The sequence below is a fragment of the Medicago sativa genome, chromosome 1, assembly GCF_051527215.1.
Source record: "Medicago sativa cultivar Bolivia chromosome 1, Bolivia_mono, whole genome shotgun sequence".
Lineage (NCBI taxonomy): Eukaryota > Viridiplantae > Streptophyta > Magnoliopsida > Fabales > Fabaceae > Medicago > Medicago sativa.
Genome location: NC_140749.1, coordinates 87,216,651 through 87,233,341, shown reverse-complemented (window position 1 = coordinate 87,233,341; position 16,691 = coordinate 87,216,651). Strand labels below are relative to the sequence as shown.

Below are 16,691 nucleotides of genomic sequence, written 5' to 3'. Positions count from 1 at the left end.
CTCGGTAGTTAACTGCCGAAGTTTTCTGCTACAAGTCTGGCAGAAGCTCTCTCATCTCCATTATTCATCACATCTTCAAATTTTTTTTCTCAAATCTCTCTCACAAATCTCTCTAAAAAACCCAACCAAATCCAACCAAATTTATTCAACAAAATCACAAGTAAGTAATTATAATGCTATTAACTTAAATTTTAGTTGTTATAAATGTTTTTATTTTTTAGTTTTTGAGTATATTTATTTTATTTTAGTTTTTGAGTAGATTTACATAGTATAATTCATTTTTAGAGTAAAATGTTTGTATGATGTTTATGTTATAGTTTAAAGTTTATTGGTTATATTTTAATTTGGTGTTTTAAATTAATTTTTTATTTTAGTTTTTAATTAGATTTACATGTTATAAATCATTTTTAGATTAGATGTTAGTTGATTAATTTTGTTAAAATGTTTGCATGATGATTATGTTATAATTTAAAAATTTTAGGGTTATTTTTTAATTTGGTGTTTTATATTTTTAATTTTATTTTAGTAAGACTATATGATTTATTTTAAGAGTAAATATAATTTGAATAATTTTGCTATATTTTACGTTAATTTTTTTTTAGACAATTACATTTTAGGGTTATTTTTATGATTTTTAGAGTCTATGTATAATTTGCAATGTTTGAATGAGTTTTTCATTGATTCTGTTAAATTTCTATGTGTGTAGATTTGAAACAATGGCCGGATGGATCGACGTTCATGCAACATTCAACGGCGGAGAAACTCATAGGTTGAAGGTTCGGTGCCTTGATGTAGCGTTAAGAGGTCTCAAGGATCAACTGAATGAATTCTACCAAGGAGTCAACCCCAGAGACACAAGGAGGGTGCAAAATATTCTGTATAAACGTCCAAAGCTCGACGAGGGGAGCGTATCATTCACTTGGGTGGAGTTAAAGAACGACGAAAACGTGACGAGCATGTTTTGGGAGCACACCAAGTTCCAGTGGATCGATATGCGGGTGACGTTGCTGAGATCAACTGAAGATATCATCAACAACTTGATTCCGCCAGAAGATCGTCATTAGTTAGGGTAAGGTGCATTCCAACTACAACAATTGTCTTACCTCTGAAATGGGGTGATTCAAACTTGCCAAACGGCAAGGACTCAAGCATTTCGCTGGGCATTAATGTTTTTCCTTTGAAAAGATTAAATTTTTGTTAGGCTTGCTTAGATGATGGTATTAAGTGTCAAGGAATGGACCTCATTTCGTTGGCACTTGAATACCATCATCTAAATCAAGCCTGACAAAAATTTATTCTTTTCAAAGGAAATCATGAATGCCCAGCAAAATGCTTGAGTCCTGTTGTTTGGCAAGTTTGAATTTACCCCATTTCAGAGGTAAGACAATTGTTGTAGTTGGAATGCCCCATTTATGTAATGTAACGAAACCTGTATCGCAATATTTATTCGAACGAATTCACGCTATCGCAATATTTATTCGAATTCACTCTATCGCAATATTTTAAATAACATAAAATAATTTTTAAAGAATTCCTAATAATTTTCTAACACAATTCTATTCTAAACAAAATAAAACAAAAAAAAATTTAAAAAAAAAAGACTCGGCAGTAAATTGCCGAGGAATACCTCGGCAGTTAAGTACCGAGGAAAACCTCGGCAGTTTACTACCGCCGGTTTCATAATTTCCTCGGCAGTTAACTGCCGAGTCCTTCTGAAGCCAGAAATTGGCAGAACCTGTTGAAGGCAGAATTACATGTGTTTTTACACATTGTTTGGATGCCAAAGCTAGTCAAAGAAAATAAATTTGGCTCAATTTAAGTGGCGCAACTGTGTTTAAATGGCAAAATAAATTTGGCTCAATTTAACAAACACTAATTAAACGAACAAACTAATGAACCAAATCATCAAAATGTCATAAACAAAAAAGAACATAATGTCATCAAAATACAAACATAATGTCATCAAAATACATACATAATGTCATGAAAATCCGAAATGTAAACAACAAGTCCTAATCCTACTGCTGGTCCTGGTCCTGCTGGTGCCTCCTCCTCGGTCTCTGGGCTCTCCTCCTGGTAATGATCAGCGCGATCTGCTGCCTAACATCCTGCAAGGCCGCATACAACTGCTGAGGGGTCATGCTCATCACCTCCTGACCCAAAAACTCATCAGCATGGGCAACAGCGCCGCTAACCATGTCATAGGTGTCAGGGGAGCTTCTCGCCTCATACCGCTCCCACTGCTCTGCAACGATCTGCTCCTCGTTTGGAGGCCTCGGAACATCTCCCGGAAGAAGTGGCAAAATCTGAGGGTGAGACATAATCGTGTACCATCGTACATAGCCCTCTGCCATACGCCATGGTTGCTCTCCTGCCTGCTCACCCCAATCAGCCTCCTTAAGTGTGTGAGTGCGGAAGTCCGAGAAGGCCTGCACAATCTCAGTCGGTGTCAGCGCTGGAACATCCGTCGGAGGTCTAGGTACCGACTGGACGTATCCGTACTGCCTCAATACCCTCTCCGGCAGGTGACGGTACACCCTACGATCGCCGCACATGATCCAGCCAGAATACCAAAATACCTCCTCGAAAGGCTGGAACTCCCCGTGCCCTTCGTACGGCCTCTAGCATACGTCATCAAACGTAATGCGATCAAGCAATGACCGATACGTGGCCCCCTCTCCATGACCCTTCTGAAGAGTCCACCTCGCCGCAACCGGTAAATTTTCAATGTAGTCCGGGTTTGGATCAACAGTGTAAAACTTAGGGAAGTGCGACAAAAACCATGCCTGCATAAACCATACAAATCACATATAAATAAATTAAAGTTAACTAAAAAAATAAAATTTACAATTAACAAAAAAAATATAACAAAATATAACAAAATAATAATAGTTAACAAAAAAAATTAAAGTTAACGAAAAAATATAACAAAATATAACAAAATAATAATAGTTAACAAAAAAAATTAAATTTAAATTTAATTTTTACTTACAGTGAGCAGTGTCACGCTTCCCCCAAGCTGCCTGTCTCCGGGCAAACAAGCCTGAGCTAACTCATCGTACAGGTATGCAAGTGTCATCCCTCCCCATGAATAAGCACGCATCCCCGCGTAGCCGTCCGCCATAGTCGTCAAATAAATCAACTGGATGCGCTTGTTGCTTCTATCCCCAAACAACAGGCATCCAACCAAGTATAGAAGGTAGGACTTCACACAATAAGTCCTAACCCTCTCCAACTCCTCCAGCTCCTCTGGATCCTGTGTATCCGCCAAAAGGTTGGCTCTACCAAGGTGCGTCGTATAAAACTCCCTCAGCTTTGGATAACTAATGTATCCACCATACTCAGTATTGCAGATTTTCTCTGCCTGCGTCCTCGACGCACCCAAGTGAGTCATCAGTAGTGCCTCTCCCTCATGTCTCAGCATCTTCTTCCGGTGGCCCAACATCCGCCCTTCAATCGGGACATGCATAAGACATGCGACATCATCCAAAGTCACAGTCATCTCCCCCATAGGCATGTGAAAAGTGCTGGTCTCGGAATGTCACCTCTCGCATAGAGTCATCAGCAAAGCGTGAGGCACAGTGGCGTAGCCCAAGTATACCAAATCATGTAAGCCACTCTGCATAAGCGGATCCCAAAACCATCTCTGATTGGGGTTTGGACGTCCGAGACTCAAAATCTTGGGGCCATGATTAATTGGTTTTACAAAACGCTTCTTGCGGCACTGAAAAAATAGAAAAATAAACATAGTTTAAACAATGTAAACATTTAACTAATAAATATTAAACTTAACAAATGCTAAAATAAAAATAAAGAAAACATATAAAGAAAATCACATATAAAGAAAACATATAAATAAAACATATATGTTAAAACAATTTAAAGAAAATCACATATAAAGAAAACATATAAATAAAACATATAAAGAAAACATATATGTTAAAACAATTTAAAGAAAATCACATATAAATAAAACATATAAATAAAACATATAATCAAAACATATAAATAAAACAATTTAAATCAAGAAAGAAAAAATAAAGAAAATAATTAAACATAAAGAAAGGAATTAAAAAAAAAACATATATAAAAGTTAACTAAAAGAAAGAACATTTAAAAAAAAAAAATACTTACGTCATCCTTATTATACCAAAGCGGCAATGCCACATGATTGGCATAAGAGTGAAGCAAAGATATGTCCCGCGGTCCTCCAGGAAAGGGAGCGTCCGTAGGCAACACCTCCGGGGCAGCCGCCATAGCAATGTCATCCTCGTCTGGCTCCCCTGCCATATGCGGCTGCTCTGGCATATACTGCTCGTCATACCCACCATCAGTCACATCATGGTGATCCTGATAGTTCAGGTACTCCACCGCCTGGGTCGGGTCAACCACCTGCGACTCTTCAGGCCGTGCCTGAGAAGCCTCAGAAGGCTGAGAAGTCCCTGAACCATCCCCCCCCCCTCCGACCTCTTCCCCTCTTTGGGATATGTGCGTTTCTCCTCTCCTTCTCCTTCCGGTAGCTTTGTGTCTGAGCACGCCTACCACCAATCATCTTAGATGGATCAATGGGCTCCTGATTGGCCATATCTACACAAATTTTTAATAAATTAACATCATTTTCCATAACATAATCAAACACATTAAACACACTAATCATAACTTAATCATTAACATTAACAACAATCAACATCATTTCGATAACCTAAAATCATTCATACAATCATCATTATAATAAAATCAATAACCTAAACTAATCATTTCTATACACTTACAATAAAATCATTCATACAATATAATTTTCATCATAACCTAAATACACTAAAAAATCAATATACATCATAACCATCATAACTTAATCATTTCTATACACTTAATCATTTACATCATAACCTAAATACACTAAAAAATCAATATACACTTAATCAAACTATAATTAACATCACTTCTATCATTTCCATAACCTAAACTAACTAAATAATCAATATAATTATCATTGAGGCATTTGATCAAACACTTTGTGTGCAAAGTATAAAACATATTCAAATTGTGTTCATTTGCCACCATTCAAAGCCACATTATCATTTAAACAGCATAAGCAACATCTACATTCATTTATCAATTCAAAAACTACACATGCAATCATCAAATTGTCAATTTTAATCATCAAATCATCATTAACCTAACCACATGCAAACTACTCTAATTTTTTTAAAAAATAAACCTAAACAAACTAACATTAACATTGCAATGATTAAGGGTACTTACTTGTGATAATGTGGTGATGATTGGCTTGCAATTCGTGAAAATGTGCTTTGGAGTGAATTTGGATGTGTTTGAACCAAAAGAATGAAAGTGGAAACTGCTTCTGTTCGTTCTGATTATGTTCAGAAAACTTCGGCAGTTAACTACCGAGGAATTCCTCGGCAGTTAACTGCAGCCGGATTTTTAATTCCTCGGCAGTTAACTGCCGAGGGGGCAAAAGCGTATTTTACATGTGTGTCCCAGCCTTCTCTAATGTGTGAACAACAATTTTCAAAGCCGAATGATAAATAGATTGTGTGTTGAATATATTGTACAACATGGGTATTTATAGGCAAGATTGTTTCAATTAGTCAAAATGACATGACATACAATGTTTAGCATTGCTCGTCTCTGTGCGAGTAGTGCGCCAGGTTTTTCTCGTTGAGGGATTTGTGGTGCCCCACGTTTGGCCGACAACTTTCCACTTTATGACATGATTTGTTGACAAGGCCCAATGTGTACAATCCTTCACGCGCCTCCTCACTCATCGCTCATTGCGGTTAGTTGAGCTACAGACAGGGAGCATGAACAGTGTCTCATTATCCAATTTCACCGAGCTTTTGACGTAGCTTGATGTCTTCAAGACCCGCATATACTATTAAGTATAGTCGAGAATGCAACGCCCTCATAAAAGTGTCTAGAATTTTAGAAAGCGTTAAAATTTAATACCGGGTACATTAAATTTCAATATAAAAATTTACTTGTGATGACTGATAATGTGTATATGTCTCTAGGACTCCTGTCTAATTATCTGATAATCTTTACATATTATCTAGATGATATCTGTACTAACTGACGAACAGATAATATTATACATAATTCCCATAAACTGATATGGACTAAAATACATCACAACAAGTCCTGAGACATACTTCCACATATACACATCATCAATGGAGCACCATAATCAACATGTAGCCTTCCATTTATTATTTTTCAGGTACAATTCCACAACTTACACTTAAGGAGGTTATTATTAAACCTTTTCGACTCAGGTGATTGGAAGTTCGACTTAATTAGTCGAATTTAGTTTATCAGGATATGGGAAAATCTTAGGATTGGCATATGACAACGATATGCCTAGAACCTGAATATGTTAGTATCAGAGTTAATTTTAGAATAAAGACGGAATTACTACGTCTTTGTTATCAGTTTCAGAATGATGTTATTATAAGAAAATCAGTTCAGTTTATAATATTAAATAATTTATAAGTCGTGGCTTTTGCTATCCTCGCCAGTTAGGATACAAAAGGTTCCCGCCAGTTGGAACGGGCACTATCCGTAAGGATGACCCCACGATAATCAGAGGAGTCCGGTATTCCCGTCAATTGGGTTCCCGCCAGTTGGAAATTATTACCGGTCAGAGTGGAATAAATTCCGGGGTTACTCCACCTGGGTTTATTCCGTAAAATCAACTCAGATAATATTGTTTGTTCAACGCTAACATTTCTAACATAATATGACAGACATTATAACTATAATTATGAGTATGATTTCAGCATTAGTATCAGGATTGTATTAGTAATTCAGGTAGCGATCCTAGTTATCCCTCGATCGCTCAGTTATGCATGACAAAATTGTATAAACCCAAAAAGGGTTGAGTTTAGAGACATATGGCGATCCTAGGTTCCCTGAGATTGCCTACAATCTAGGATAGGTGGAACTTACTGAGACATCCCGTCTCACCCCAATCCCTTTTATTTTATTTCAGATCAGCAGGTTGTACGTGGCAAGGAGACAATACAGGAGGCTGAAAGATATATTTTCACATGCTCGTGTCGTACTAGTTCAGATTATTTACTACTGTTCCAGACATGTATTCAGATAGTAAATGTACGATCCTGCAGTGGTGTATATATTCAGTTGAAATTTTTTTATTATTGTAATTTTAATGTATCCAGTACTAAATTTAACGCACATTCTAAATATTCTAGATAAGTTTAGTATGGGCGTTACAGAGAAAGACCTAGTTGACCATCTATTTACTGAAATGGCATTCGCCTAATCTTCCCCCGCCTGGGGAAAACTCGTCTAAGTTCAAATGGCCTATCTGTCAATTCCGGCTAATAAAATAAGTATTTTTTTCGGGTAAACAAAATGTAAAATGATATTTGGGTACACTTTAATACCATATACAAAAGTACTTAAAAGAATCTAAATGAGATGGTAAAGAATCATTTTTAATATAATCAGATGTCTTGAGTTCCAATTCAAACTTTTAATGTCAATGTATGTTTCATAATTTATTATTTACGTATTTAAATTTTTTTTTCAATAAAAAAGTTAAGTCACAAATCACAATTAATCCCAAAATACATCTCTAATTTGTATGTTATAAAATGATACTCCCTTTGTCTGTTTTTTTTATGCAAGGTTATAAAATGATGCTCTAATTTGATCCATTTTGACAAATGTTCTTAGGTGCAGACGAAGAAAATATAACATCTATTTATTAAACTTGAAGATAGATTATCATCTATTTTTTATATGATAGTAGATTTTTTTTATAGTATAGTCTTGGCTGTGGATTTGGCTTCAAATATGGTTTTTGATAGAACAATATGACGTCATTTGATCCATGTAGGCGACCCCACTTAGTGGGATAAGGTTTGGTTGTTGTTGTTGTTGTATAGTCTTGGCTGTGGGTTTGGTTTCAACCTTGAAAGGGAAGAATGTTGGGGTCTTGAATGTCACAAAAACTTGTATGTGCCGTGATAACCATTATTTTTTGTATTTTTATTTGTAACAAATGACTGGTGAGTGTCATCATAAATAGCAACCACCATTACCATACATTGTTTCCATTTGATTATCACGTTGCTTTGCACATGAGACAAGCATTAAGCATATAATAAATCACTTTATAGTTTATACAACCTCCAATCTAAAGCTACATATCATGATTTATGTCTAGCAAAATCTGGTGGTAAGCCTTTATCAAATACAAACAGGGTCTTTTATTTGGGTTAGACTCTGCTTTCCTTTTAACATTCCAAAAAGGAATTAAAAAAAAATAATTAGTTTGATTTTGTGGTCAAATAATATAGGAGGAGGTGTAATAATGTGAGGGTGAGAGATAAGTAAATATTGACCGCGTAATTTTACATAAACTTCTGGAATTTTTTAATGGTCACAAGTCACAACAATACTACTTAACATTTTGGATTTGACTCCTCTATAATTTGAAGTGTCTCTTTACAGAATTAAAAAATACTAATAGTATATTGATTTTGTGATTACTAATTAAACAGATCAATTGTTGGTATTCTATTTCACTCACCATTTATTGCTATGTGTGTATAATATAAATTATTGATTTTGTGATTACTAAATTACTCCATCCGTTTCAAAATACATGTCCAAGTCAACTACTTCACATATGTCAATGCACAATTTTGACCGTTAATATTTTTAATTATCTAAAGTAAAAAATTATAAAAATTTAATATTTTGAAAATATTTGTCGAGACAAATCAAACAACATCTTACATGCTAATATTTGAATTTATACATTGGTTAAAAAGTATGGTCAAAGTAAGTCAAGTGAATAGTGCACATTGCAAAAAGTGGACATGTATTTTGAAACGGAGGGAGTATTTTTTAAAAGTGAGTTGTTCATTTAATTTAGAGAAGTTAAATCCCAAAAAAAAAAAAAAGATTATCATTCAAAAAAGGGACATGATTTCCAATTTAGCCAATTATGACAAAACAATCAAGATTTGGATCAATTTTAAATAAGGGAAATGTTAAAGAGTGCTCCCGGGGCACTCTTTAAGCACCTTAAATAATACTCCATCCGTTTTAAAATGAGTGTCGTTTTAGGTGTTTACACACATATTAAGAAATGCAATGATTAAAAGAAAGAGAATAGTTATTTTACCAAATTATCCTTATTAACTATTGGTTAGTTTTAAAAGTAATACTTTGGAAGTAGTGTGCAGAGTATTAATTGGAGGGTACAATTGAAAAGAAAAAGTTATTATTGCATTGGAAATTGAAAGTGACATTCATTTTGAAACAAATTTTTTTGGGTAAAGCGACACTCATTTTAAAACGGAGGGAGTAAGTTTTTAATGAAAAGTTGTGTATTAAATACATTGGAAATTGTAATATTTGACTTTTTAAGAAAATAATTACTAAATTTGGGATGCTTAAAAAGTACCGGAAACACTCGTTAACAAGACCCTTTTAAATATTACCGAAGACTTCAACCATGTCTGATGATATTTGTGAAAGTAAAAGCATGTGGTTTTCCTCAAAACTCAAGATATATTGTTGTTATTAGTTTTTGTCGAACTATTACTATATTTGTCGAAACAATTACTGATCAGGTTAATAGAGAACGAGTAGCTCAACTGTCTTTAATGAATGATAAAAGAGTTGGAAGTCCTTTATTTAAATCCGAATAAAGAGTACATATTTAATCAAACTAATAACATTCGTCATTAAAAAAAAAAATTTGTCTATCTCGAGAGAAAATGATTAATGTGAATTATACTTCAAAGAGGTGAAATTGGAATTGTTTGTATTTTGTGTAATTTACAAGTATCATTCTACAATTTGGTAGAATCCAACTACTATACTATTCATTCATTCTCATTGGAATTGGTACAACCTAATTTAGTATAGTTTTCCCACGAGTGGTTTCATAAGAATTCCTGAATCCTCAATAAGTATTTCAGTATTTGCCTATTTGGAGCAATATATGGTTTGAAATTAAATCATGTATCAGATGATCACCTTATGCAGCCATAACACCTAAGTTGCATAACTGATCATGATTGTGCTTGTTGGCTAAGTTAATTAGGCCACAATAACAACTCAATCATGGCCATAATTTAAAACTCACGTTCCATGTAAAATATAATGTTTATCACATTTTTGGCCACCAAATATGTTTCTAGCTAACTTAAGTCTGTTTAGTTTATTTGTTAGATTTGCAATTTGTCACACTTTTTACTTACAGTCTGAAGCTATTGCATCAAAATGGTTATTAAACACAGTGGCGTATCCAGGACCCTGAGTCAGGGGGTGCAAAATTTTAACTCTGATATATATGTATATTGAAATAATACAATTTTGAGTGCAAACACAAATTAGTCGGTCTCAAATAGGTTCCTTGAATTATAAATGTTTTAAAATGGTCTCCAATTCAATTAAAATGTAAGTTGGTTCGTACATTTAACAACTTACTATCAATTAAGTTCCTATATCTTGACAATATACTATGATTTATTCCTTATATATAAAAAAAAAACTACTATCAATTTAATTTCTAACATACCAGGAAGATTAATATAAGTGAAATTTGACCAAAAAATGAATCTTTCTAAAATACTTACGGTCTTCGAGATCTATTTAAAAATGTTCTACAAAGTCGAAGACTAGTAAAGAGATGAGTAGTTGAACTCGTTTGACTTAAAAGAAAAAGAATTAAAGGTCTTACAAAGAAGTAGATATTAATTAATCAAACTAATTAATAATATTTGTCATTTAAAAGAAGGAAAAATGTCTAGATTAGTTTTGTGGTTTTACTAGTTATTAAGTTTACTTATGCCCGACTTTAGATTTATATGATTCAAGCATTAAATAAAGAGGTTGCTATATTAAATTAATAACCAAAAGACAAAAGCTATTATAAAAAGTAAACAGTAAAAGGCAAGTTGATCCGAAAGTCCTGCTGCTCCATGCCTCAAGCTCCCGTAAAAACAAGAAGTTACTTTGAAACACTGAGTTTGAAGTGCAGAAAGTGGGAGAGCCGGTTGATTGGTGCAAATTAAATAATTGAGGGTGTGCAAAGTAGCAGTAAAGCTGAATAATAGAGGGTAATATAGACAATTTCAGGGTGTGCAGGTGCACACCCTCACCAAGGGGTAGCTCCGCCCCTGATTAAACATCTCAATTTATTGTTGCAAGGGGTAAAATATCTCATAGAAAATGAATTGCCAAAACCAATCTAAACAGAAGACAAAAATACAATGGGAATGATAAATGGGAACATAAGAAACATAGTAATATAACTTCCAAACATTACAATGTTACAGGATAATTGCCATGGCAATACAATGTTACAAGCAAAAGCTACTTTAACACAATGGGAATGATAAATTCTGGTTAGCTGTAATAACAAACAAATCTAACCATGCATTTATTTGACAAAACAACTTAGTACTAGAATTTCCTCTAATTTACAACTGAGAGACAAGATCATTTCTGCTAGGGGAATTTCCACCAGGTACTTTCTCATCTTCAATATAATCATTTTCAACAAACCTCTTCCAAAACCAATGCTGCTTCCACACTTTTTGTGTCATCTCTTCAATAGGGACATTCTTTGTCTCAGGGACAAGGAAAAAGACAAAAGTTGACATGAACAAGATCCAACCAGAGAAGAAAAAGAAGATACCAAACTTGAAATAACAAAGCATTGAAAGGAAAGCTTGTGCAATGACAGCAGTGAAGAGGAAGTTGACACAAACTGTTACACTTTGCCCTGCAGAACGAGTCTCTAGTGGAAATATCTCACTTGGAATAAGCCAAGCAAGTGGACCCCATGACCATGCAAATGCTGACACAAAAATACACACCATCACAACTACAAGAGCTGCATACCCTTTCGAGAGTTCCTCAGAATGGTCCTTCACTTTGATTCCTAGTACAATTGCTATCACCATTTGTGACAAGAACATTTGAACACCAGCTTCGAGTAATAGCTTTCGACGTCCAAGTTTATCCACTGAATATATTGAGACTATAGTTGAGACGACATTGATAGCACCAGTAATCACAGCAGAGTAAAGTGCAGCATCATTCTTGAATCCCAATGTGTTGAACAGAACTGGAGCATAGAACATTATTGCATTGATGCCAGTGAATTGCTGAAAAATCTGTTTTTTTTTTTATCACCATATTTGAACAGCATCAATCAAAAGGAGTAATGACTATAACTTTATAATAAGCTTATATAATTCAGCTATCAATAAAAGGTTATAAAAAGGGTCTGCAATTGCAATTGTGGCCGCGACATCTTAGTTTTTTATTTTCGCTATTGCAATTAGGGCGGTTTTAACTTTTAAACGTATTTGACTACAATTCTCTACAAAAACAAGAATTGTTAAGCGATTGCAACCATGAATTAAAACCTTGGCTATCATATTATCTATGCTTAGGAAAATGTGAACATAAGATTAGTACAAACCATTAGGGCAATGGAAATGACAAGTTGTGGTCGGTTATTGCGCTTGAGGAGATTTCTGAACGGATGTTTCACCTCTTTAGCAACACGACTTGCCTCTACTAACTCTAAGAACTCGGGTTCAATGTTGTCCGTGCCACGAATCTTTCTCAGAACAGCTTTTCCTTTGTCCAAGTGACCACGTTCAATGAGACTATTTGGGGTGTCCACTACCAAGTAAGCCCCTAAAGTGAGGAGTAATGCTGGGATACCTCCCAATCCCAGAGATATCCTCCAACCCCATTGACCTTTGATTCTGTTATGCAAAGATATATAATAAGCAGCATCAGTAACATGAATTGTACAATATTCACAACTATTTGTCTAGAGTAAATTGGCATGACTTTTCATTAAAGTCAAATATGTAGCATTATCATTAAATTCTATATTAAGAATTTCTTTGGCTCACAAAACACTAAATAGTCAAGCATATGTGTTATAATTTTGGTGCTTTCACCTATAAAAATATAAAATAAAATGTCTCATAAATACGTAAAGAGCTACGCATACATTTTATATGCTCGGATGCGAGCTCAAACCCACAATTCTCGAATTTTTAGCCTTTAGTGTGCAAGAGTTTCGTTGTTAGACCAGAGGTGGCCCTGAGGGTGGACGGAAGGGGCGGCAGCCCAGGGCACCATTATTTTAGGGGCACCAGTTTAATTAATTATATTGAGAATATATTTTTAGAAAACTTTGATTATAAATGAATCGTTTGCAACAAAAAATGTAAGAAGTAACTATTGAAATAATTAAAAGGGCACATGTAACCAAAAAAAAAAAATTAAAAGGGCACAATTTTATTGTTTTGTCCAGGACACAAAAAATCTTAGGACCGACCCTGTGTTAGACTTTTATATAACCAAAATAAATGTAAAATCAATTAATTGAGCTTCTACTATCATTGATTGTTCTTATAAATTTTTCAAGTTTTTAACACAATAATTTCCAATTAATGAACTAATATGTCAAACAAAAGGATGCAATACAATTATAAGGAACTTACTTGTTGGTGGCATAGTTGACAAGGTTAGCAAATAGAATGCCAAGAGTGATATCAAGCTGAAACAAAATATTCAATGCTCCACGTATTCTTGAAGGTGCAATCTCTGAAAGGAAAACTGGCACGGCCTGTCTCCATCAAAACAATATTAGTGACTTCCAAAAGCCAATTGTTATCACAAAGTGTGAACTTTAAATTATTAATTAAATATTTGATTAATTGAATATGACCAAAATCGTGTATCGTTTGTAGCATACAGTATTACTTAAGGAATCAAAGGCAAAGTCCAAAGTTATGACTAAAATAAGATAGAGATAGCTACAATGAATGGAACTTTTTTTTTTTTTTTGAGGGAACAATGAATGGAACTTGTCAACAAGATATTTTAATCATTCATTAATTAAACATATTATATCATTTTTCTCTTAATTAAATGAAATCATGCCCAAAGTGGTCACCAGCAAGTGTCATGACTCATAAGCGTCAAATAGTAAGAATACTTTCATGCCAAAAAGGTGGATATGGGGTTGAGAAAGACTGATTAAGACTTTGTGTGGGTGCCAAGAAACCTTTATTTATTTATTTTTACAAAGTCCCAAGGAAATCTTTATATTATTTGTTAGTTGCCACCAAAAGGTTTTAAAAGTTCGGCTTCCACTATGCATCATTCTTTTTCTTTTTTTTGTTGAATAAAATTCCTTAGATTATTATATCTATACCATTGATTGAAAGTTTAGGATATAATATAATAACTATATAAAAAAAATGATATAATTTTGTTGATGTTATCTTACAATTACTTTTATCTTACGATTGGCTGTGTCTGTAAAGATGTGTTCATACAAGAACCACGCGTTCACTAAAAGGTGAGTTTGAATTTTTGTTCCTTTTTGTTTTTCCTAAAGTGACTATAATTTTTGTCCTTACTATTAGCATAAGTCCAATAAATACAAATTTTGCTATTAATTCTTGAAAAATATCTCTCCTGTGATTTATGAATGTTTTCATATATAGAATTAAAGTAAAATTATAAGTTAAATTTTGTTTTGGGAGCCAATTAGATGAAAAAGTTAGCAAAGAGATGATTGATTTAATTAATAGATACATTCATATTAATTTAATTAATAAAATAATCGAAATGTGAAAATAAAAAATTTGTTCGAATTTTTTACAAAAAGAGTTCGTTTTTTAAATATCTCAAAATTAATTTAATAGTTAAAAAATGTCATTTATAAAATAAGATTTGACATCTCGTTTTTTAAATATCTCAAAATTAATTTAATAGTTAAAAAATGTCATTTATAAAATAAGATTTGACATCTCTAAAGTGAGTGTACTCGTTGCAAAATAATTAAATTAAATCTATGATTAATGATGTTGTCACATAAATTAATGAATATAACAACTCGTGTTTTTATAGCCATTAATTGACGCATAACGCATCATTGAATGCATGTGTAAAAGACTTCTACACTAATAAAGTATACTAATTAAATTCTTAAATATGTGCCATCAAAAACATTTCTCCTAGTATATACACACAGTACTGTTGATCAAACAAATATACAAGCACCTGATAAAAATTACAAAACCTATTTTTGTCTCCTAATGATGTACACAAGGATCTCACATGACTTAAACAAGTTTCGAACTCAAACAACGATAGTACATTGAATTGCATCCGTTAAAATCCATGGAGACATCGCAATAGTACTATACTTTAAAAATCCATGTTTTTTTTTTTCGATCCAACTTTAAAAATCCATGTAAAATATGTGAAATTATGCATATTTAAAATCCATTGTATTTAAAATGTGAAATTTCACATATTTAAAATCCATGTAAAATTGTTACACTTGGTCATTTTTCTTAATTATGTAAAAATCTTAAACGATATTTATTTTGAAATTGAAGGAGTATTAGTGGTAGATTCATAAATTTTATGTAGTGGGATAAACAAGTAGACTATACAATACTAATAATTTATTTATTTTTTGTGCGACATGGTTAGATAACCTAAGGGAGAGCAAAATCAAATTACACTAACCTGGTTTGCAAATCCAATTCCACAGCCAAGTAAGACCCTACCAACGATGAGCATGAGAAGGTTTTGAGCAGATGCATTAAGAGTAACTCCAGCTATGAAGAAGAAGCCAGCGATCAACATTGTGAGCCTTCTTCCTAGTACTCGAGTTGTATAAGACGCGAAGAAGGTTACCGTTAAACCCGCCAAATACAATGATGAAGTGAATAGCTGCAATCCTTGGTTATCGTATTTGCAGTAGTTGCTTTCTGACCCATCTGATTCCGTCGTCTGTCTCAAGACCGTTGGAAAGAACTTCTTCAAGAAGGGTGGCATCGATGCCACACCGCCTTAAAACAATTAAATCAACCATATCATCCATCATAAGATATGTTTTGTTAGCAATGCTCAGATTTTTATACTACTCTTACACTAGTGAAATTGGAGTAATCCACTTTCCATAAGAAAATAGTACTATAAATTTTAAATTTTATCATAAAATATGATATTTGAATTAATTAGAATTATATTTTTGAAGGACCGACCAAACACATATTAAGGTTCGAAGCGAATTTTAAGCTCAAAGATATTGTATGAAAGAAGTTAGCATTCATTAGGTACCTGAAACTCCAACATCATAACCAAACATAAGACCTCCGGTGGCAGCCATTATGCATGAAATGATAATGATAGGAGTTATCTTTGCCTCAAATTCTCTGTCGTTGCCGCCGCTGAAGCCTCCTCCCGTCATGGTTAATTATTTTTGTCTTCAACAATGCTTAGGTGATCCACACTCGCACAGTGAAATCTTGTGATATCAAAATAGATAGATGAAGAAGAGTGACTAGATTGAGAGTGATATTTTCTTAATTGGTTATGGAGATGGTGTAGAGTGGTGGCTTATTTATTTAGCCATTATTTTTGGATTTATCGATAGTAATACAATGCAGTAGGAATGATATTCAATCATCTACTAGTAACTAGTTTTGTGCCTTGAACAGTAATTTTATTTTATTTTTTTAAATATGAAATATTCAAACATATGAAATAAATTTATTCAAAAAAAAACATATGAAATAAATGTATGTAACGTATGAAAATTAAACTTTGACAATATATATGAAATAGAT

The 16,691-nt window shown here is 33.5% G+C and overlaps 1 protein-coding gene across 1 annotated transcript; it reads right to left on the bottom strand.

Annotated features, from left to right (window-relative positions):
• Positions 1 to 11,289: 11,289 nt before the first annotated feature.
• On the bottom strand, positions 11,290 to 16,504 carry LOC146958667 (sugar transport protein 13-like). The gene is made up of 5 exons (XM_085740202.1): positions 16,183 to 16,504; positions 15,586 to 15,911; positions 13,542 to 13,666; positions 12,500 to 12,791; positions 11,290 to 12,188 (listed from the first exon to the last, which is right to left on the bottom strand). The coding sequence occupies exons 1-5, from the start codon at positions 16,310 to 16,312 to the stop codon at positions 11,490 to 11,492; spliced, it is 1,572 nt and encodes a 523-aa protein (XP_085596328.1). The 5' UTR covers positions 16,313 to 16,504; the 3' UTR covers positions 11,290 to 11,489.
• Positions 16,505 to 16,691: the final 187 nt, after the last annotated feature.

What these genes read in the sequence shown, in the direction of transcription:
- LOC146958667 (XM_085740202.1), bottom strand. Translation starts at nt 16,312, where the DNA reads ATGACGGGAGGAGGCTTCAGCGGCGGCAACGACAGAGAATTTGAGGCA. An exon ending in TTATGATGTTGGAGTTTCAG is followed by an intron (nt 15,912 to 16,182) that starts GTACCTAATGAA and finishes AATTGTTTTAAG; the next exon opens with GCGGTGTGGCATCGATGCCA. An exon ending in GTCAACTATGCCACCAACAA is followed by an intron (nt 12,792 to 13,541) that starts GTAAGTTCCTTA and finishes TTTGCATAACAG; the next exon opens with AATCAAAGGTCAATGGGGTT.